The sequence below is a fragment of the Dama dama genome, chromosome 28 (assembly GCF_033118175.1).
Source record: "Dama dama isolate Ldn47 chromosome 28, ASM3311817v1, whole genome shotgun sequence".
Lineage (NCBI taxonomy): Eukaryota > Metazoa > Chordata > Mammalia > Artiodactyla > Cervidae > Dama > Dama dama.
The window spans coordinates 40,923,638-40,946,999 of record NC_083708.1 but is presented as its reverse complement, the minus strand read 5'-3'; the positions used below and the strand labels follow the sequence as shown (position 1 = coordinate 40,946,999).

At 39.8% G+C, this 23,362-nt stretch overlaps 2 protein-coding genes and 1 pseudogene across 5 annotated transcripts in view; 2 read left to right on the top strand and 1 right to left on the bottom strand.

The window, feature by feature from the left end:
• Nucleotides 1-15,373, bottom strand: part of OSTM1 (osteoclastogenesis associated transmembrane protein 1) — a 42,291-nt gene extending 26,918 nt beyond the window's left edge. Inside the window, exons 1-2 of one of the 2 annotated variants that reach the window (XM_061131983.1) lie at nucleotides 14,883-15,373; nucleotides 7,811-7,925 (exon numbers count right to left, since the gene is read on the bottom strand). In XM_061131983.1, coding sequence (XP_060987966.1) covers nucleotides 7,811-7,925; nucleotides 14,883-15,287 — 520 coding nt within the window. In that variant the 5' untranslated portion in view covers nucleotides 15,288-15,373. The remainder of the gene's footprint in view (nucleotides 1-7,810; nucleotides 7,926-14,882) is intronic. The other variant, XM_061131982.1, reaches the window with a different exon arrangement.
• Nucleotides 15,374-15,518: 145 nt separating this feature from the next.
• NR2E1 (nuclear receptor subfamily 2 group E member 1) overlaps nucleotides 15,519-23,362 on the top strand; it is a 117,210-nt gene continuing 109,366 nt past the window's right edge. For 2 of the 3 annotated variants that reach the window (XM_061131716.1, XM_061131715.1), the window contains exon 1: nucleotides 15,519-15,759. The gene's annotated coding sequence lies outside the window, so the exon portion shown is untranslated. Of the gene's footprint in view, nucleotides 15,788-23,362 lie in introns of all 3 variants that reach the window. The other variant, XM_061131718.1, reaches the window with a different exon arrangement.
• Nucleotides 19,497-21,301, top strand: LOC133048112 (transgelin-2-like; annotated as a pseudogene).

The following is a 23,362-nucleotide window of genomic DNA, read 5'->3' as shown; positions in this document are numbered from 1 at the left end:
TATTCACTTTTTTTTTTTTTTAAGATTCATTCATTAATTTATTTTTGGCTCTGCTCAGTCTTCATTTTGGAGCATGGCCTCTAGGGCACGCAGGCTTCAGGAATTGCGGTGCTCAGGCTTAGTTGCTCCGAAGAATGTGGCATCTTCCTGGACCAGGGATAGAACCCTGGTTAGCTATTAAGTTTTATTATTGATTTTTAAAGAATCAAGACAAGAAGTGAAGAGTGGCAGAATACACCTTGCTAAAATAGGCTTATCTGCCGTAAGGATTATTTTCAGCTGAAGGCACTTGGAAAATAGTCAATGCAGTGATAAGCTTTCTATGAATTCCCCCTTATTGGCCTGAAGACAGAGCTTCCAAAAGAAACTCAATTGTCATAAATCTCTTCTCCAGGAGTTTCATCAACTAGGGAAGATTTTCTCCTATCAGGGGAAAGGAGACCAATCGAACAGAATGGCGAGTCCAGAAATAAACTCCTGCATATATAGTCAACTATGGGCTTCCCTGGTAGCTCAGAGCTCAAAGGGGCTTCCCTGGTGCCTCAGCAGTCAAGAATCTGTCTGCAATGTGGGAGACCCCTGCAGTGCAGAGACCGGGATTTGATCCCTGGGTTTAGAAGATCCCCTGGAGAAGGAATGGCATCCTACTCCAGTATTCTTGCATGAGCTGAAAGTGTAGAAACAGAGTGGAATGGTGATTATCAAAGGGTGGTGGTTGGGGGTAAAGGGGGTGGTTGGTCAAAGGGCGCAACCTCCAGTTGTACGATGAGACAAGTTCTGGGGATCTAATGTACAGAATGGTGATTTTAGTTAGAAATACTGTATTGTATACTTGAAAGTTGCTAAGAGAATAAATTTTAAGTGTTCTCATCACACACACACACACACACACACACACACACAATGGTAATCATGTGACATGATGGAGGTGTTTGTTATCCAACACTATGGTGGTAATCATTCTGTAGTATGTAATTGTATCAAATCAACACATTGTACAACTTAAATGTAAACAATGTTACATGTCAATTACATCTCAAAAAAGTTGAAGAAGAAAAAAGTGAAAAACAAAGTACCAAAACACTACTATAAAGCAAGTCATGGTCTCATCAAATCTGGCCACTCTACTGATTATCCAACTGTCATATGCATAAGATAACTAAGAAGGAACTCAATAACCAGGCTATCCTTATGTCAAGAATACACAGCTTTAAAATTGTGAAGAGAAATCCTTGATATATTTTCTTTACCTCTTAGCAGTCACTCTCCACAAAAATTAATTTTCATGTTATTTGTAATGTGAACTGGAAGAGTTGTATTAACATTTCTTTTGAGTTTTAATTTCCCAAAACTCATTCCTAACAAAGACCAATATCATTCAAAGATACAGAAATTCTAAATATAAAATAGATGGTAGTGGTAATGGATGGCACTCTTTTTAAAATTTTTTTATTTTATATTGGAGTATAGAGATGGTTAGATAGTGTCACTGACTCAATGGACATGAGTTTGAGCAAACTCTGGGAGACAGTGAAGGGCAGGGAAGCGAAGCGTGCTGCAGTTGATGGGGTCGCAAAGAGACGGATGTGACTTAATAATTGAAGAACAACAACAATGGTAGATTAACAATGTTGTTTTAGAATGGCACTCTCTTTTACTGAGTTTCTAGCCTTCCTTTCATCAAGTAATAATGGCAAAGACTAGGTACCAACCCAGAGCTAGGTCAAATAGAAGGAAAGGTGATTTTTGGCAATGTATTAATTTTAAAAATATTCTTTTAAACAATATTTTAGCTTTTACACTTTTACATGTTTATATTTTTAATAGTTATTTTTAAAAACCCTAACACCCCCTCAAATTAACTTTAAAAGGTTTTTAAACTATATAATTATAGTTTTACATTTTCTTAGCATAGAAGATGAAAAAGGAATAGTCATTTTATATCAGAAGATACATTCCTACAAAATGGATCACAGATTGGTTTAAGTTTCAGTTAAAAGCAAGTTTTAAAAATATATCAATAATTTTTGTTCTTCCTTTGTGATTTTTTTCCTTCCCATTTTATCTTTTAGGTGCCAGATGGAATAGACTCCAGATTAGTTACCACTAAAGGTCTCTATTGCTGGCATCACTTATCAGCTCTATATTTGTAAATTTAATAACTAGATCACCACACCAAGTTAGGGATCATGGTTTGTACTCAACAATTTAATTCAATGTTAATTCAACAATTAATTCAAATTCAACAATTTAATACAAACTCTGGGAAAACTGACCAGTCTTTTGTGTTTAAATAAAAGGCAAATATCTAGATTTTTGAATATTTATATTGTGCTTTTTATGTATACTGTAGGGGAAGAAAAGTAATTTTCCCCCTACCCTTCTAAGTTCTCAACTGGGACCCCTGTAACAACAGATAGATCAGTAGGAGAAAAACAAACAGAAGTTTGTTAACTTGTATGTCTCACATACACATGGAAGATACAAAAGGAAATTGAGTAACTCAAAGAGGTAGTTTAGAATTTAGGCTTGAATATAATCTTCAGATAAAAACAAAGAAAGATGGGTGTAGGGGAGATCAGTGGTGAAGTGACTAGGAAAAGTAAGGTAAACAAGTACAAGGTCATGCAGGTTTATGTCCCTGCTTTCTCCATTTACAAGATTTTCTTGTAATTTAAAGTCATCGTTTTCTTCCTGGTGCGGAGACGGAGACATTCTTATAAACAGAGATTTCGTTTATAAATATAAATTTCTAAACAAAATGGTTATTTCTACTCTGTTTTCAGAGCTTCTCCCGTGTCTACTGTTTCTCAAAATAATAAGTTTAAAATAACCCTCACACCAAAGAGGCATATTTTGGGACAGCACATTTTGGTCTCCTACAGTACAAAATGACAACATCCTAGGCAAACTTCTGATCAGACACAAATTTATTTAAAATTATAGTGTGACATGATTGCTTTCTTCCATTTTATTAAAAGAGTAAATATTCTTTGTATTCATTCTTTTACCTATTTCTAAAGGCCAAAGATTTAAAACAAACAATGACCAAATAGGTAACAAATGGATTGCAAGTACAAGGTAAACAGAAGCCTGGGGCTTCCCAGGTGGCACTAGTGGTCAAGAATCTGCCTGCCAGTCCCTAAGTCCACAAGATCCCCTGGAGAAGGGAATGGCACCCCGATCTCGTATTCTTGCCTGGAGAATCCCATGGACAGAGCAAGGAGCCTGGTGGGCTATAGTCCATGGGGTCACAAAGAGTCAGATTTGACTGAGTGATTTAGCATGCGCGCGCGCGCACACACACACACACACACACACACACACACACACACACACACATGCCTATAGCATCATTTATCAAGTAAATAAAAGAGTGAGGATCTCATGAAATCAGTGGTTTAACAGATCTGGTTGCTAAAGATGTGATTGTCTCAGAACCTGATGCCTGATTCCTGATCATCGCTGAGGATTAACATTAGAAAATGTGCAGCTTTATTAAAGACTTTTTTTTCACATTATCTACTTTTAATTTTACGCAGCACTGATAGAAAAAAAGAATATTTTACATTTATATTTTTAGCAAAAGACTAGGTTTTCTATAATATCAAACATATATATAGCATAAACATTAAACTTTGTAGGGCTAAAATGTATCTATATTTCTTAAAATGAAGACTGTGCAATGAATTTATCAAATAGCACTTTAAAAACAAAATTAGGCCTTAACTCATGAATACAGTCTTTTCTTAAAGGCTTTCGATTTTAGTTCCACACTCTTGATCTGTAATTCCTTTACACTTTATGAGCCTTCATTCTACCTCACAAGGCTTATTGTGAAGTTCAAATGAGCTGAGTGTTATGAAATTGAGAAATATTATTTAACTGCTGACTTATTACTCACCTTCTTTACCTCATTTTTCCCTTTCTTCAAATTTCTTTTCTCACTACTTTGTAAGAAAACACTATGTTGCTCAAGTAACAATGCTTTGTTAAATTTTGGTGAAAATTACAAAGTTTTTTGAACAATTCTTTAAAATTTTCAGAAAATGTTCATAATATCTTTATTAAGCAGATTTCAGAGAACATAATTAGAAGTGTTTCCAGGTAATTTGGTAGAGATTATTCATTTCTAGGTAAGATAATTATTTTAGAATTAATGCCCAAGGGAAAACTGCTGAGGAGTACAAATTTATAAAACTATTTCCATATAAAATACAGAATATAAATTATGATAAATTTTAAAGTGTGAAACAATGAATGGAAGACAATTTTTTTGGATGCATAATCTGGGAAAAGAAAATAGCCAATCTTTCTAATTACATCTAACATACAAATAATCACAGCAGATTTGGACAATCTGCCAAGTTTTTTTTAATTTTATGTATTTTTGACTAGGTATTAAATGCACATGGTATATAATCCAAAGAACACAAATGTAGGTAGAATGAAAACTAAGTCTTTCTTTCTTTCCTGCCCACCTAGCTATATACTTCTCCAAAAGATGTCATACTTTTCTGCATCCTGCTTGGCCATACATTTTGGGCAAATTAATTTTAATTAGGGAGTAAACATTTCATTTTTTCTTCAGAAGTTCAATCAAGGAATATTTTCAAAATAGGATGCCTCATAGAAAAACAAAGGCAAACAAAGGCACCCTAAGAATTTATTCTAAAGAGTTTTACACCTGCCATACTGAGTAAATATGCAGCAAAATGTTTTTTTCCCTTTTTAGAAAATAACTAGAGAAGAAAGCTTCTTTGAATTGGTAAATTCATTACAAAATACCTTTTAAAGAAAAGATGCTTTATCTCTCACATATATAAATTAAGTAACATCAGGTCAAATTCTTAAAGAGATGGGAATATTAGACCACCTTACCTGTCTCCTGGGAAGCCTGTATGCAGGACAAGTAGCAACAGTTAGAACTGGACATGGAACAATGGATGGCTTCAAAATTGGGAAAGGAGTACATCAAGGCTGTATATTGTTACCCTGCTTATTTAACTTCTATGCAGAGTACATCATGCAAAATGCTAGGATAACTCACAAGCTGGAATCAAGATTTCTGGGAGAAATATTAACAATCTCAGATATGCAGATGATTCCACTTTAATTGCAGAAAGTGAAAAGGAACTAAAGAGTCTCTTGATGAAGGTGAAAGAAAAGAGTGAAAAAGTTGGCTTAAAACTCAACATTCAAAAAACTAAGATCATGGCATCCAGTCCTATCACTTCATAACAAATAGATGGGGAGAAAGTGGAAACGGTAACAGATTTTATTGTCTTGGGCTCCAAAATTATTACGGACAGTGGCTGTAGCCATGAGATTAAAAGACACTTGCTCCTTGGAAAGAAAGCTATGACAAACCTAGACAGCATATTAAAAAGCAGAGACATCACTTGGCCAACAAAGGTCTGTATAGTCAAAGCTATGGTTTTTCTAGTAGTCATGTACAAATGCTGAGAGCTGGACCAGAAAGAAGGCTGAGGGCCAAAAAATTGATACTTTTGAACTGTGGTGCTAGAGAAGACTTGTGAGTCCCTTGGACAGCAAAGAGATCAAACCAGTCAATCTTAAAGGAAATCAACTCTGAATATTCATTGAAAGGACTGATGCTTAAGCTCTAATACTTTGGCCACCTGACACAAAAAGCCAACTCATTGGAAAAGACCCTGATGCTGGGAAAGATTGAGGGCAAGAGGAGAAGGGGGTGACAGAGGATGAGATGGTTGGATGGCATCAATGACTCAATGAACATGAGTTGAGCAAATTCCGGGAAATGGTAAAGAACAGGGAAGTCTGGCATGCTTCAGTTTATGGGGTCACAAAGAGTCAAAGATAACTTAGCAACTGAACAACAACATCAGTCAAAAGAAGTGAACCCCAACATACACCCCATTTATTCTAATGAACTGATTTTAAATTATTTGCAATTAACATATTTTTTAGTTCAGTTGGTAAAAAATCTACCTGCAATGCAGGAGACCTGGGTTGGATCCCTGGGTTGAGAAGATCCCCTGAAGAAGTAAAAGCCTACCCATTCCAGTATTCTGGCCTAGAGAATTCCATGGACTATATCGTCCATGGGGTTGCAAAGAGTTGGACATGACTGAGAGACCTTCACTTTACTCACTTCATCTATCAATGGATTTTTGTGACGGGCTTAATAGTACTTAAAAACAGCTCTTCTGTATATGTTAAACAAACTGTTCAATCATATTTATACTAAAAAGTTTTACTCTGAAAAGTAAAGATTTTGCCTTAAAAAAAAAACAGTTAGCTGTCAGCGAACCCTCTATTCAAATTACTAGAAAATCTGAATTAATAGAAACAAAATTAAAAGAGTTAATATCCAATATCCACGGTATACTACAAAGGAAAAGAAACTTAGCAGGGAGTCTTTTTTCCATCATCATATGAACTAAACAAAAAGACAAAGTCCTTAGAAAGTTAAACTCCTTAATGACTTACAGGCACACAGATTTTTAATTCACTCTGTCCTTTCTATTTTTACAGCCCACACCCTACTTCACGTTTTCTTTGCCTCTTGCCTAAACCATTGTAATAATTTCCTCACTGGTCTCTCCCTTCCAGTGGGGTTCCACAGGGAAAAAAAAGGATTTTTACAGTTTAAAAACATTCAGAAAGTGCTAGGTTAAATGATATTCAAAAAGTTTTTTTAACCTATAGTCCTCACTGACTTTAATATTCCATGTGTACTGTTAAGTTCCCAATGCTATAGTATATAACCATTTCATAATACTATGCTTACGTTCTAAGCAGTATGAAAAATGTTGGCATAAGTGATAAACTACTATATAGGTCAAAGCCCTACTTTCCCTTTCCAAGTTCATCTCCCACTGTGCTTCCAGCACCCTGTAATGTCTATTACTGTTTTATATCTCTGTGCCTCTGTTCAGGATGCCTCTCTATCTGCAGTGTCCTTCCTCTTGTCTCTACCTACTGAAATCATGTCCAGTCATAAAGGTGTAGGATTAAAAGGCACCTCCTCCTGGAAGTCACTTCAAATTCTTGTCAATCTGATTTTTTTCAATTTCCCCAAGGACTCTATGATGTTTTTGTAGCATTTATTGTCACCTTAGGTTATACTGTAACTCTAACTTTCTTCTTCACTAAATTATAAGGTATGGAAAACAAGAATTTCCTAATACATAGTTGGTTTTCAAAACACTTATGAATTAACAATTTTAATTTTTCCAAAGAATGCTTGAAAATAAATTTCATTTCATTATACAAATACATATAAGCCCGCAAACCTGCTGGAACTGATGTTACCACTTCCCCCTACCACCATTTGACAGATTATTATAAACATCATAATTATTAAGCAGTTAACATTCCTTGAACAGTAACTATATGCCAGGTACTGAGCTAAGAGCTTTATGCAGTCTATTTCATTTAATCTTCAAAACTATCAGGTAAAGTAGGTTTCAATATTACCACAAATTTACAGGTGAGGAAACTGAAGCTCCAGGAGGCAAAATTATATGCCCAAGGTCTGACAGTAGTAGGTTACATTAGAATAAGTCGCAGAACTTAGAACAAAATTCAGATCTGACTGCAAAGCTCACTGTTAACTGCTACACTTTGCTGCCTTTCAGTATTTGCCCAAGATGTTCTCACTAATAAACCATGATGTTAACTGCAATTCATTTAAACTTAGTAATAAAGAGTATTCAAAATTTTCAGAGTTCAAAATTCACTAAAGTAAAATCTGACATCTATACTATTGAAACACAACTTCAAAAATGAAAGTGAAAAAAATGAAAGTGAAAGAGTTACTTACTTGCACAATTTGCCTTCTGCCATGTGGAATTAAAAAACTCAGACAGAATCACAACTATTTGCATTCTATCTGCCATTAAAAGGCTTCTGGCACAACTATGACTCTCTGAAGAATTCTGTAACCAAAGAAAAGAAAAAAATACAATCTGAGTATTCTTAGACTTCCCAAACAACAATCTGAGGCCCAAAAAACCTTATAAAAATAATTCATATTTATTATAAGCTTTTGGGGGCTTCCCAGGTGGCTCAGTGGTAAAGAATTTCCCTGTCAAAGCAGTAGACGCAGGGTCTACTCCCCTGGGTCGGGAAGATATCCTGGAGGAGGAAATGGCAACCCACTCCAATATTCTTGCCTGGAAAATTCCATGGACAGAGGAGCCTGGCGGGCTATAGTCCATGGGGTCACAAAGAGTGACACAACTGAGCAATGGAGCACATATGCATTATAAGCATTTAATATTTTGTTTGTTACAATCAAATAATGACATAATTAATAATAACTGTAATAAAACAATAGCAGCTAACATTTATTGGTCCCAGGTTCACTTGCAAGGGAAGAAAATCCTTGCTTCTTAAATAAGTATTTGCTTTTATGGTACCATTTCAACTACTTAGGCCCACACGTAATATTAATATACTTCTTATGAACAAGAAAATATTCTGGAAAGTTGTTCTACAAAATGTAGCAGTAGCTATCTCTGAATAATGGAAATAGAGGGATTTTCATTTTCTTTTTTTGCCTTTTACACTGTCTAAATTTTTTGACAATGAACATATATTACTTATGCATTTTTAAAAATCTGGTGGGTAAATGATGCCAAAGCATTGTTTCATCTTCTGGGCAGTTTTGGCTCAAAATCTTAAAATCCACAAGAATGGATTTAGACTATGTAAATGATAAATTCAAATTCCTGAATTACTGGGTCCTTATCTATTTCCTTTCCTTTTTGCCACAAGCAAAGTTAAGTCTTGCTGACCCTTCATCCTTTCAAAGTTATTTAACTTCTATTATTTACCAGGTATTATAAGTATCCTGGAGTTTTAGGGATAAGTTTTCCCTGCTGGTCCAGAGGTTAAGAATTTGCTTTGCAATGCAGTTCAATCCCTAATCTGGGAACTAAGAACCTACATGCCTGTGGGCTGCTACTGAAGCCTGCATGCTCTGGAGCCTACAAGATACAACTAGAGTCCATCTACTGCAACAAAAGATCTCGCATGCTGCAACTAAGACCCAACATAGCCAAATAAATAAATAAAATATTTTTTATAAAAAAGAATCCTGGTGTATTGAGGGTACACAGAGTGATAGAGAATACCATCAACACTGGGCCCTCAAGAACCTCCCCAGAGACATACAGATAAGGAATTAGTGTGATGAGTAATAAATGAGAGTGTGTTAGCTCTAGAAAAGAACTGATCAGCCATGTGGGGTTAGAATAGAGGGAAGTGGGGCTTAACAGCAGAACTCTTGCTTTAAAATATCTATGAAGATCATTTTGGGATGATCACCCATTCTGTGGCTTAGTTTTGCTAACTCATTAAAAGATGCAACCAAGTGAATGCTTGCCTTTAAACTAGTGACTCGAACAAAATATGTTAAAAGTCCCTTTCCTGGAATTGCTTTCAGAGCAATATCAGCTATAGAAGAAAATTTCAGGAAAGAAAATGAAACAATATTTTGTGATAATTTACCCACCAAATTAAAATAGAGTGTGGCCTAAAGAGTCAGACAAACCTGAATTACTAGCTGGCAATCTCGGAAAGCTGAGGTAAACTCTATGAGGCCCAGTTTCATAATCACTGAGTCCTACAGGTACAGTATTAAATGAAATAGCATAGATGAATCACTTACCACACTGGCACCCAGTAAGTAACTCATATTTGCTATTTCACCTAGCTACCCATTGCCAACAAAAGTGCTCTAGGTGGGTGTAGCTGGCTAAGTGTAACCTGTTACTTAAGAAGGAATTGGATGTAAGTGGATGACTGGCTATTTTGAAAATCAATCCAGAATAACCTGTATGAGTGGTCAGTGTGTGGAATAGTTCAGTTGAGGAAGACATCAATGTAGTTGGGAGAAATGAGGAGAGTTCATGGAGGAAGCAGGATTTCAACTAAGCCCAATACTAAGAAAGGGACAATATAGTGGTTAGGACTCCATGCTCAAACCCAGATTCAATCCCGGTTGGGGAACTAAGATTCCACATGACGTATGTGTGCTAAGGCACTTGCTGTGTCCGACTCGGTGCGACCCATGGACTGTAGCTCACCGGGCTACTCTGTCTGTGGGATTCCCCAGGCAAGAATACTGGAGTGGGTTGCCATGCCCTTCCCCAGGGATCTTCCCAACCCAGGAATCAAACCTGCATCTCTTATGTCTCCTGCATTGGCAGGCAGGTTCTTTACCACTAGTGGCACCTGTGAAGCCCAGGGAAAAGGGAAGAAAGGGGAACAGGGTTTAAATAGAGTAAATAAAATGATCAAGGGATCAAAGAAGGAATGACTATGTGGTACTCAGGGAGTATCCAGGAGGCCGATGGAAGGTACCGCTATGACAGTAGAGGTAGTAGAGGGAAAAGCCAGGGAAACTTTTTAAGATGTTTGAGGAAGATGGCCTGTAAAACAGAGTTTGGAGAGCATGGGTCTAGGTCACAATATGTATGGTGAGGCAGGAGACTAATTAGACTATTTCCATAGTTCATATATGATGAGAAGATGGTGGCAAATACAAGAATGGAAGGGAACTGATGAATAACCCCAATGATGATGATGTACTTTTGAATACCTAGTGGTTCTAAATGCCCTAAATGTATAGCTCATTAAATCCTTGTAAAAACGCTATGAAATAAGACAGATCATCCTTCTGGATTCAACCCAGCCACTTTCACTGCATGGGGCTCATGGCCTGGCACCTGCCCACTTCCTCAGGCTCAAATCACTAGTCTCCTCCTGGCTCACAGTGCTTTGAGTTCTTTCTGTCCCTAAACACAGGACTCTCGGAGTCTTCACACCTGCTACTTCTTTACATGTATATATTCTCCCCATTCTCCCACCCTCTCAAATTTTAGGTGTCTTTAACTATTCACCACTTCTATCTATTCTCAGCCTGAGTCCTGATCAGCACTCTTGTTACATGCTTTGGTGGCATCTGAGATTTTTTTCTTTGCAATACTTATATCACACCTGAACTAAATAATTACAATGATGCTTAATGTCTGTTTCCTCTGTCTATAAGCTCTTCTCATTCACAGCTATATCCCTAGTAAGTACAACTACCCTGCACATCATAAGTATTCAAGAATTTTTCTGAATGAGTAAGAACCAGTGATGGAGAAGGAAATGGCAACCCACTCCAGTATTCTTGCTTGGGAAATCCCATGGACAGAGGAGCCTGGCGGGCTACAGTCTATGGGGTTGCAACAGTTGGACGTAACTTAGCAACTGAACTACAAAGAAACAGTGCATTCTAATCTCTAATGAAAGACATATTATGCCATGTTGTGTTCCAATCTTCTCCTTCTAGTCCTAAGAATTTGTAAATCTACACTAAAATTAAGTTAAACACTTCCAGATACATATCCTCAATTACTAGCACCTTCATAAATATATATACACATCTCTATGTCTATCTGGGCTTCCCAGGTGGCACTAGTGGTAAAGAACCTGCCTGCCAATGCAGTTGACACAGGAGATGTGGGTTTGATCTCTGGGTCGAGAAGATTCCCTTGAAGAGGAAATGACAACCTACTGCAGTATTCTTGCATGGAGAATCCCATGGACAGAGCAGCCTGAAAGACTATAGTCTATAGGGTCACAAACAGTTGGATACAACTGAAGTGACTTAGTATGCAAACATGTCTATCTATCTGCCTATATAAATTTTAAATGAACCAAGTAGAATAAGATAGAGATTAGCAATTCAGAATGGGGGGAGGAGAGGCAAAGCATCTTGGCAACCACTCTGATGATGGTGAACAGCTCAATGAAACTATATTCCTATCAGTTTAAACTAAAAGAAGAAAGTATGATTCAAGTAAGAAGGAATCCGTTAATTCCATTATTCAGGTTTCACAAATCACTGTATTCTTATCTTGAAATAATAAAACTATATGGAGTCCTTGACCCATTAATTCCAAGAGGAAGTGACTAGAAAATAGAATTCTCTTCAGGTAACTCTATTACAGTTAAATGAATCAGCTTGCTGCACCACAGAAATAGTGTGCTAATTTCTACCATTGATTCTTTTTCTCTTTACACTTTCCTCCTCTCTCAATCAATCCATGGACATGGATTCACACTACAGAGTTGAGAAAGAATGTCTTGATAAAATTCTGCTTGTAGGTTTTCTCTGATAAGCACCCCCCTCTCTTGCTCTCTTCCCGTCTTTAATTCAGCATCTTCACTCTTTTGTTCTAAAATCCTATTGTACAATTTGCAACATTCACATGGATGGTTTTTTCCTTTTTAAAATTTTCTCAATATAGATTAATTTTATTTCCCTAACTACACTGATAATTTGAAGTTTGAAGCTTGGACTATCCCCTCCTTTTCCTTCAGTACCCTTTTATCTGTTCAATATTTAAGAATAGCATGTACTTGCTAATTAAACTGATTTAAATGAAAGACTTGAGTCTATGTGAGTCAAAGAAAATACATTACTCTCCAGAAACAACTCCCTGCCACACACACACACACAAAGGACAATTGATCATTTTAAGTTCACTCCTAAGAAATTCATACATATTTTTTCATACGTTCATAACTACACATACTGGCTCAATTCCCACACCCATCTGAAAAAGCCTACTAAATCCATGAAGTACCCCCCAGAACTTCAGAAATCATGCTTTTGAGCTATGACATCCAGTTCTCCTGAGGAAAGGGGTGGATGAGTTGGGAGAGGAAATATAGATTGGGGAAAGGGTCATTCTGCCTCCTGTTATCTCTTTCCTCTGATCCTTTCACACAAAAGTGAGGCAAGCAGGGTGCGCAGGTCACTGGTAGTCTGAGATACAAAGCAGAGGACACAGTTCATGCTGCCCCGACATTGCCATGGGCAGTGGGGAATGCATGTGGAAATTCATACACAAATTGGCCCATAATTGGCCCACAGAAGCCCATAACACTGTACCACCAGTTTGGGATAATTTTTTAACTTCATCTTAATTCCACAGAAACTACACAAATGAGAAAAGTATTTGCTGCCTCAAGAGTCAAGCAGTGAATCACGATTCACAGTCGTTCCGACCACAGAACAACTAACTCACTTACTGCTTAAATCAGATATGATGCCGTACATATCCTGCTATAGTATGATAGCAAGGGACAAGTGTTGGGTGCTTTACTTTAAAACAATGGGGTACACACACACGCACACACACACACATATATCCCTGGCTATACCCAATAGAAGGATGCACAAAAAATATTGCATGTAAGCCTAAAGTTCCTCGAAAACTTACTCTTTACAGAAAAACTGAGCACAGAATTTATTTAATGCAAATAAATTCCCTATTCACATAAAATGCATATTTATGTCAAGTAGTATCAGGCTGACAAAGTAGGGGATGCACCTATATATGCCTATATTCTGTCAAACCAACCATGATTTAGGAAATAATTCTAACCACATTTTCATGAGACTTTTTTTTTCTCAGTACAAGAGGAACTTTCCACTCCATAATCCCAATGTCATTCCTCATGTTTTTCCTTTAAAAGGCATATCCAGCCCATAACTCATGACTCCCACCAGCCTTGACACTCTAATCCTTTCCTATGCCAAGCCCTATAAGGTACTTAGGAGCAGGGACATGTCTCTGTGTCTTTCTTTTAATTAAGTGCCTCATAGCACCTACCACATGACCAGAAGAGCTCTGCGTACCAAGAGAGAGAGCAGCTTTACCATTTTGTAAAATTTTAGTTCCCATTTACTGAAAACTATGACTATGCGCCAGTTTTTTTTTTTTCTTTTATAAAATATTTATTTCCTTACTAGACTGTACCAGGTCTTAGTTGTACCATGCAGGATCTTTTAACTTCGGCATGAGGGGTCCTATTCCCTAAGCAGTGATCAAACTTGGGACCTCTGCATTGGAAGCTTTAACTCTTAGCCACTGGACCACCAGGGAAGTCCCTCTGCCAGTTTTCTAAGAGTTCCTTTTATCTCCATCTTACACATGAGAAAACAGGCACAGAGAATATAACTTGCTGAGAAAGTGAAAGTGAAGTCGCTCAGTCGTGTCCGACTCTCTGTGACCCCGTGGACCAGGCTCCTCCGTCCATGGGATTCTCCAGGCAGGAATACTGGAGTGGGGTTGCCATGTCCTTCTCCAGGGGATCTTCCCGACCCAGGGATCGAACACGGGTCTCTCGCATTGCGGGAAGACGCTTTACCCTCTGAGCCATCAGGGAAGCCCTGAGAGTACACTCTTAATAAGGGGAGAACTGGTCTCCTGGCCAAACGCCTCCAGACTGTATTAATGACTAAAATGAACTGTCATGCATTATCTCTTTTTATTCTTTTAACAGTCACATCTGGCAGCGGTTTTTCTCCATTTTACAGAGGAGGAACCTAAGACTCCAAGATAATTAATCTGAGGTCAAACTTCTAGAAAGTGGTGAATCTGAAACAGTCTGGCTACAAAGTTCAAGTTCCTCATCACCACCACACCGTAGTTTCTCCACTTCACCTGGGGTTTCAGGAGAGTCCTTCGTGGGAAATGCAAGTGGAGAACGGAAGAAGCTGTGGCAGAGTTGGGGCAAAGGGGTGAAGAAAAGAAAGAAAAGGTAGGGTTGGGGTGCAGAAGCCCCAAGAAAACTAGTCATACCTATCTGCAAATATGTAACGAAAGAGGCCCAAGAGGAGCCATGGAGGCAAAAATCCAAACCCCAAGCCCTATACCACCACCCACTTTTCTGATGCCCCTAACTCCACTGTCCCAATCCAACCTCGTTTTCTCACAGATGGGGAAACTGAGGAGCTCCTCCCCGCCCCCACCCGAATTTACTATCATTACATCTCCTCCCTTCCCAACAATCCACGCCAGAGGTCCCGGGTGTGCTCTTCTACCCACCCCCACGGCTCGGCTGATGTTGTCCATCTTGTTGGCGACCTGTTGGAAGAGTGGGTAGCAGGTCTGACAGACGCGCACCGGCCGGGCGCCGCGCACTAGACACCCGGTCAGCTCTGCACTGCTGTTGCCGAAGTCCAGCAGCAGCTCCCGGCACTCGGGATCCAGATCCGGCAAATCTGGGGGTAGTGACAGTGGCCCCATCCTTCCGCCCTGCAGCAGGGCCAGGGACAAGTCTTCCACCTCCAGCAACTGCTCCTCCGACAGGAGGTCGCGGAGGACTCTGTGGGGGCTGCTACCCACGGAGAAGGTGCCCAGAGCCAGCCCCGACCACAGTAGCACCACCACCAGCAGCCGCAGCAGCAGCAACGATGACCTCCGCCGCTCGATGGTCCGGTTCGGGTCCATCGCGGGGTTCCACAACCCCCAAGGCGCAGACCGCCGCCTGTTCACTTCCAGTCAGGGCTACGGGCAGCAGCCGCTTCCGGCTTCTTCAGGCGCAGGCCGCTAGCAGGGTCACGAGGTGCGCACGTCACGGCCCCGCCCCCGGCGCGCGACTCCCCGCCCCATTGGCCGCCGAGAGCCGCTCGCGCCGCGGCTCGCGCGCGTGCGGGAGCGCGCACACACGGGCGGCGTCGCGCTCCCAGCCGGCGACAAGCGCGTGACTGAGGGTCGCGCAAGACCCGGGCCGCGTCCGGCTGTGGAACACCAAGCCGAGGCTCGCCCGCGCTGTGAATACAGGCGTCGGCCGCTTTGAACAGTTAAATCTTAGGAGTCTTGCCCTCAGTTGCCCACCGCTTTGGGAGTTTGCTGAGTTCTACAAGTCTGAGGAGTTATGTACCACAGAAAGACGGACGGCCTCCGCCGTGGGAATTAACGAGTGAGTTGCTGAGGGAGCCTGCTGGCAGGTGCCTTTGCAGATTTCTTTTTATTTGGTGTCTCTTAGCATAATTTTTCCCCTCAAAATATTTGGAAAGAGTAATAACGTCTCTTGGTTGTTTTTGATTGTGGAGCCTAGTGGCTTGCAAGCTTGTTCTTGTTTTTAACTCTAAACTGTGTCAGCGCTGTCCGATAGACTTCCCGAGGTGATGGAAAGATTCTACATCTGCGCTAATACGGTAGCCACTAGCCTGCTTGTGACTGTTGAGCACTCGTAATGTAGCGACCGCGACCTGGGAACTGAATTTTTAACCGTACTGAATTTGAATGTGAATAGCCTTGTCTTGTGAGCGGTGCCATGTTGGACAGCGCCCGTCTACGTTTTCTCACCGTGTAGCCTGGTCCTGGGGTGGCTACTGTTCATGTTTCCTGGCGACTGAAGGGGGTCCCTGGGGTGCAGCACAAAACTGTATCCAGTGCAAAAAGCTGGAAAATCCTGACCAAACCGCTCAAGTTCCTCTCCAGTTTCTGGCAAGCCCGAGGCAATCTTTGGGGACACTCTGAAAAGTGTCATGATACCACTACTGGGCTGTGTAAAGAATTTAGCTAATGACCTGGGAAACGGTTTTCTGACAAGTATCTAACAAATGTGGTAGAAAAATTATTTCCTGGCTGTTTTGTGTCATCCCACTTTTGTTTTTGCCTTGTGAATTGCAGAGCTGCTTCATTTTATGGTGCTAATTTCTGTTTCTGAGAGTTGTTAAACTTTTTCGCCAATCTGATTATTGTTCTGTGTTCCTAATGGGAAAGGGTCTATAATTTTTTTAAATGCCCCTTTAATTTATCCTTTAACTATGAAAAACAATATTGCAGGTAATCATATCTATACAAGGTTGGTATACGTTTAAGATAAATTTCTAGCAGTAGACTTGCTGGGCCAGAGAGTATGTGCATTTACAATGTTGTTGATTACGCTATATTTCCTTCCATGGAGGTTTAATAATTTACTCACAATGGTTCCTAAAGAGCTCTTGAGTGGTCATTCTAATATATAGAAAGACCTAAAAGTTAAATGATGACCTTTGAGAAAATTAAGACAGCTTATTTTCCTGGGGTGGCTAATATCCAGGCTTCCTTAGGGCTGAAGGGGTTCCTGGGAATGCAGCACAAACCTGCATTCAGTGCAAACACCTGGAGAATCCTGGACAAACCATTCAATTTCAAACTTCCATTCCTGGAACAATACCATCCTCAAGCCATTAGATCAAGTAGAGTAAAGTACACGTCTATGGTTTGTGGGGTGGGGATGTCAGAAATCCAGAGAGGGATACTGGAGCACAGGTAAGAAGAGGAAGACATGGTGAGGGTGGGGGAATCTTGATGCAGGGCATTGGATCCTGAGTTGGGTAAGAAAGGTTTCCATGTAAGGGAAGGTACAGCAGTGACCAGGAGTTTGCTTACCTTCAGAAGGATCGATCAAATAGGTAAATATATTAGGAATAACGGGAGTCTGGTTTCTTATTGTCCAAGAAGGGAGTTACAAATAGGAAAAGGGAGAAAACAAATAGGAAGGGAGAATGAACTCTGTAATGTTGGAATGGGTCAGTAGCTTAGTCATGTCTGACTCTTTGCGATCCCATGAACTATAACCCACCAGGTTCCACTGCCCTTGGGATTCTCCAAGCAAGAATACTGGAATGGATTGCCATTTCCTTCTCCAGTGTTGGAATAGAATTAGCAATATCAGTGGCTGCAATTCATAGAGATATAGAAATAGATTGTGGCTTCTAAATGTCATTCTCTACTAAAAGGAATCAAGAATTCTTACAGAAATAGCTGATTCTACCATTGGGGCAGGAAAAGCATAAGTTTAGCCTGGATCATCTTTTTGTACTAGAAAGTAAGGAAGTGCTGGAAGAATGATGGGAACCTGTCAAGAATACACAGAGGACTTTCCTGGTGGTTCAGTAGCTAAGAATCTGACTTGCAATACAGGAGACGTGAGTTCCATCTTGGTCAGGGAACTAAGATCCCACATGCCATAGGGCAACTAAGCTTGCATGCTACAACTAGAGAGAGTCCATGTACGAAAGCAAAGACCCCACGTTCCACAACTAAGACCCAATGCAGCCAAATAAAGAAATATATTTTTAAAAAAGAACACAAGGGAACCAGCTTAACTAGGCTTCCCACTGGCCATATCTGGGACAATTTGAGGATCAAAATAATGATGGTTAATGGGTCATAAACCATTGAATAAAGCAGGAAACCATGAGCCTATAGTGATATATTTAAATAAATGAATAAGGTGAATGTTTCATGGGGATTAAAATATTTATATATTTTCAAAATCACCTGCTAAAAAACACATATTGATTATAAATGGGAAAATATGAGTAACTTTACAGTGGAGAAGTCTGTCAGATTCCACATTGATCAAATGATCAACATGAACATCATCATAATGGAACAAATAGAAACAGTAATGCCACCTGATAGAATGCAGTTCGCAGAACATAGCACCAGTTCTATTATACTCCTACCAAAGATGCATAAACTTATTCTAATCATGAGAAAATATCATATGAATCAAGTTAAGGTCCATTCTGCAAAATATCTAGCCTGTAATCTATAGTGTTATGAGTCAAGAAAAGATTGAGGAATTGCACCTGACATAAAAGACATTATCTGGACAACTAGTGACATTTGAATGTGATCTGAAAATTAGATGGTAGTAGTGTACAATGTTAATTTCCTGATTTTGATAGCTGTATTGTGATTATGCAAGAAAATGTTTGTATTTGTATAAAATACACAGAAAAGCACTCAGGGGTGATAGGACATCAAGTCAGCAACTTACTTTTTTTTTTGAGGTTATAGCTGATTTAAAATACTGTGTTAGTTTCAAGTATACAGCAAAGTGATTCAGTCATATATTTATATTTTCTGATTATTTTCCATTATAGGTTATTATAAGATATTAAATATTGTTCCTGTGTTATACAGTAAGTCCTTGTTGCTTATCTATTTTATATACAGTAGTGTGTATCTGTTAATTCCATACTTCTAATTTATTCCTCTCCCCCCTCCCTTTCCCCATTGGTAACCATAAGTTTGTTTTCTATGCCTGTGAGTCTGTTTATGCTTTGTATATACATTCATTTGTATTATTTTTTAGATTCCACATATAAGTGATACCATATAATATTTGTCTTTCTCTCTCTGACTTACTTCACTTAGTATGATGTTGTCTAGGCCTATCCATATTGCTGCAAATGGCAATATTTCATTCTTTTTATGGCTAAGTAGAATTCCATTGTATACATCTTCTTTAGCCATTCATCTGTCAATGGACACTTAGGTTGCTTCCATGTCTTTGGCTATTGTAAGTAGTCACTATTGTAAATAGTACTGCTATGAACATTAGGATGCATGTACCTTTTCAAATTAGAGTTTTTCATCTTTTCCAGATATATACCCAGGAGTGAGCTTGCTGGTTCATATAGTAGCTCTGTTTTTAGTTTTTATAAGGAACTTCTAGACTGTTTTTCATAATGGCTGCACCAGTTTAAATTCCCACCAACAGTGTAGGAGGGTTCTCTTTTCTCTACACCCTTTCCAGCATTTGTCATTTGTAGATTTTTTTATGATAGCCATTCTGACTGGTGTGAGGTGATATCTCATTGTCATTTTGATTCAGCAACTTACTTTCAATTGGTTCTGGAAAGAAATGATTTGTACTGTGCTTCCAACTTTTTTGTAAGCTTGAAATTGTTTCAGAATCTAAAAGTACGTTGTAAAAAAATTAGGGTACAGCAATGCAATAGAATTCTGTGCATTTGAAACCTTAGGTACCTAATGTGGAATAATTGCCAATGTAAATGGAAAAAAATGTCAGAAAAAAGAATTTTTAATGCTCATGTGTTCATATACAGAGACTGTCTCCAGAAGAATACACAAAATGTGGTCACTTTGATAGAACAGGAATTGAATTGAACATTATGGGAAGAGGGCTAGAACAGGCTATTCATCATAAAGTTTATTACTTTCAAATTTTTGTTCCATGTAAATATTCTTACTCAAAAAATTAATAAAAATGAAAAGATAGTTTCTTAATTTGTCAGGTATCAGTGGGTTCAGGACATTTGTGAATTCTACCATGTGTGTATATCTTTCTGAGTAGAATGTCACAACTTTCATCATAATTTTTTTTTAAATAGGGGTCTGTGATCCAAAAGATTAATAACCATAGATTTGAAATAGACCCAAGGGACTTACCTCGTGGTCCAGTGGTCAAAAATCCACTTTCCAATGCAGGGGATGTGGGTTCAACCCCTGGTGGAGGAACTAAGATCTCACATGCCACAGGGTAAGTAAGCCCATGTGCCACAACTACTGAGCCCAAGTGCCACAACTAGAGAGACGCTCACATGCCACAACAAAGAGCCAGTGCACCACAACTAAGACCCAGCACAGCCAAAAATAAATATTTTTTAGAAAACAAATTCATACTCACGCTGTGGCCCCCACCTCAAGTGTGCAACTCTCCGACCCACATGAACCTCCCCCACAGCCACAGCCGCCACCCTTTGGAATGGCCAGCAGGGGACCTGCCTACGGCCTGAGCCAGGAGGTACAGCAGAAGACTGAGAAACAATACGATGCGGACCTGGAGCAAATCCTGATCCAGTGGATCACCACCCAGTGCGCAAGCATGTGGGCTGGCCCCAGCATCGGCGCGAGAACTTCCAGAACTGGCTCAAGGATGGCACGGTGCTGTGTGAGCTCATTAATAGGCTGTACCCTGAGGGGCAGGCCCCAGTGAAGAAGATCCAGGCCTCCACCATGGCCTTCAAGCAGGTGGAGCAGATCTCCCAGTTCCTGCAAGTAGCCGAGCACTACGGCATCAACACCACTGACATCTTCCAAGCTGTGGACCTCTGGGAAGGAAAGAACGTGGCCTGTGTGCAGCAGACACTGATGAATCTGGGCGGGCTGGCTGTAGCCCAGGACAATGGGCTCTTCTCTGGGGATCCTAACTGGTTTCCTAAGAAATCCAGGGAGAACCCTTGGTACTTCTCGGACAACCAACTGCAGGAGGGCAAGAATGTTATTGGCTTACAGATGGGAACCATCCACGGGGGTTCTCAGGCAGGCATGACCGGCTATGCGATGCCATGCCAGATCCTTTGATCTGCTCTGCAGCCCTGCCCCTGCCCTCCATGAATGGTTAATATATGTTTGTTTTGTTTGTTTGTTTTTTAGCATTGACATTTCCTGAGAGCCCCTGGGAGCTCTCGCGCTCCCTTCTGCCAGGGTGGGGGCCTGGCTTGTCTCCTCCAGGGGTGCCCGATGGCCTCCCCCTTGTGCTTACTAATACATTCCCTTCTCCAAACCCACAAAACTGGACCAACTGGCCTCTTTTCCTCTGGGACCAAAATTGGGGGGCCTCACCCCCTCTCCGCACCATACCTCTTCTCTTTCCTCTGGCCTCTTCACTCTGAGCCCTGTGCCCTAATCCATTCCTTAGCTGGGAATTAAGGATGCTGCCTGATGGCCTTCTCCCCCAACATGTATGCCTTGCCCACAACTGTGGCTGCAGGGAATTAATTTCTAGGGAGGGGCCTGTGGCAGCTGCCCCCCCAGCCCCAGCTGGAGTGCACTCACCACACTTCAGAGGCAGCCTGCCCTGGCAGAGGTCCCCAAGCTTCTCATTTTCCATTCCTTTCTGTGGTTAACAGGTTGGGGTGAGGGGGCCTGGGAGGGAAGGCTGCTCACCATGGGCTGAAGACTCTGAGTTTGCTGATTTAAATAAAGAATCTCTGTCTTTTAAAAAAATTAAAAAAATAAATGCAAATGAGATTCCTTCCTACAAGTTTAAGAATTACATTAATTTTGCTTTTTATCTCACATGTCTTAGAATATGTGACACAGACAATAAAGCAAAACAAAAAATGTTTATTGTGGTAGGCACTAGAATAAACAAAGATCACTAGAACACTACTGTGCTCTCAAAAAATAGAACATAAAACCAAATTGTGTATAGTAAAGTTAAATATTAAAGGAGGTAATGTGGAGATGTTTTAGGAGCATTAAATACTCAACTAACTTTGCCTAGGGATCTGGAGAAGAGTCAGAAACCTTTCAAAGAGGAGGCAGTTTTTGAGTGGGGCTTTTTAGAATGAGTAGGAATTCACCCAGTGGCAGCTCTAGAATGTCTCTGTTGGATGAGTGAGTGGCAGCCATCTAGACAGAAGGAAAAATTGGACAACTTGTCTTAAAGTTGTATTTGCATGGCAAGCACACTATTTTTACTTAGAACTCATGTTTATTAGGGTTACTGATGAAGATTATGAGGATAGTGCTAAAAGCAATCTGCCTACTTGCTAAAAAGCTCAAGTTTTATCCTTGTAGGCAATGGGGAACCTTTAAAAGATTTAATCAGGACAATCATATAGGCATTTTATGAAAAGAACACTCATAGCAGTGGATTTTTTTTTTTTTTTGCAGTACCAAGACTAAAGCATAATTAAAGTAACTACAGTAAAGACCTAAAGGAGGTTGAGGTGGAAGTGGAAAAGAAGAGGGGTTAGATTAAATAGATATGATAGAGAAGAACAAGAATTGATGGTTATGTAGATAGATATGGCATGTGAAACAGTGATGACTCTAAGGTTAAAAATTTAGTTAATTGGGCAAATGGTGGTACCATGGACAGGATGGAATAGAAATACTGGAGGAATGGAATACATTTGGACTGGAATAGAAACAATGAAATCAGCTTGAATTGCCAGCTCAGGATACTTCTGATAGAGATACTCAGTGTGTGTGCCTGCTTAGCCACTTAGTTGTGTCTGACTCTTTGTAACCCTTTGGACTGTGGCCTGTCAGGCTCCTCAGTCCATGGGATTTTCAGGCAAGAATACTGGACTGGGTTGCCATTTCCTTCTCCAGGAAATCCTCCTGACCCAGATATTGAACCTTTATCTCCTGTGTCTCCTGCATTGCAGGTGGATTCTTTACCCACTGAGCCTTTGGGGAAGCCCTTAGAGATACCCAGGGAGCATTTTAAATTACAGATCTGGTGTGTAGTACAGTGGCCAGGGTTAGAGATTTAGAATTGGGAATCATTGTGGTAGTTGAGTCCCTGGAAATAAAGTAAGTCAGTCAGAGATTGAGACACTGATTAATTAATGATTGTTGAAGAAGATTATTTTCATAGATTATATACATAGTAGCCCTTGAATATCAGAATAATGTCAAGAAAAGTTCTTGGTTCTGAGTGTAAACTTAAAAGACTGAAGCAATGCAATGCCCTAAATATAGGTCCTTTGCATCTTTCACCTATATTGGTGCAATGGCAAAGGATAGAGATCAAATAAAAAAGGCAAGAAACCCAGAGAAGAAGAGAAATTGACCTTCGCACCATTCCAGATTCCTCTAGTAAGTTAAAAATGTGAATCAAAACTATCTATGAGACATTTCAAAAAATTGTTTTCATGGAAATTTTTTAAGAAAATTTACCTGAAATTTGGAAGTAAAGCAAAATAGTCAGTACTCTGGGGCATTGTTCAACAGGCCCAAGCAAGGATTGCTTAATTTTC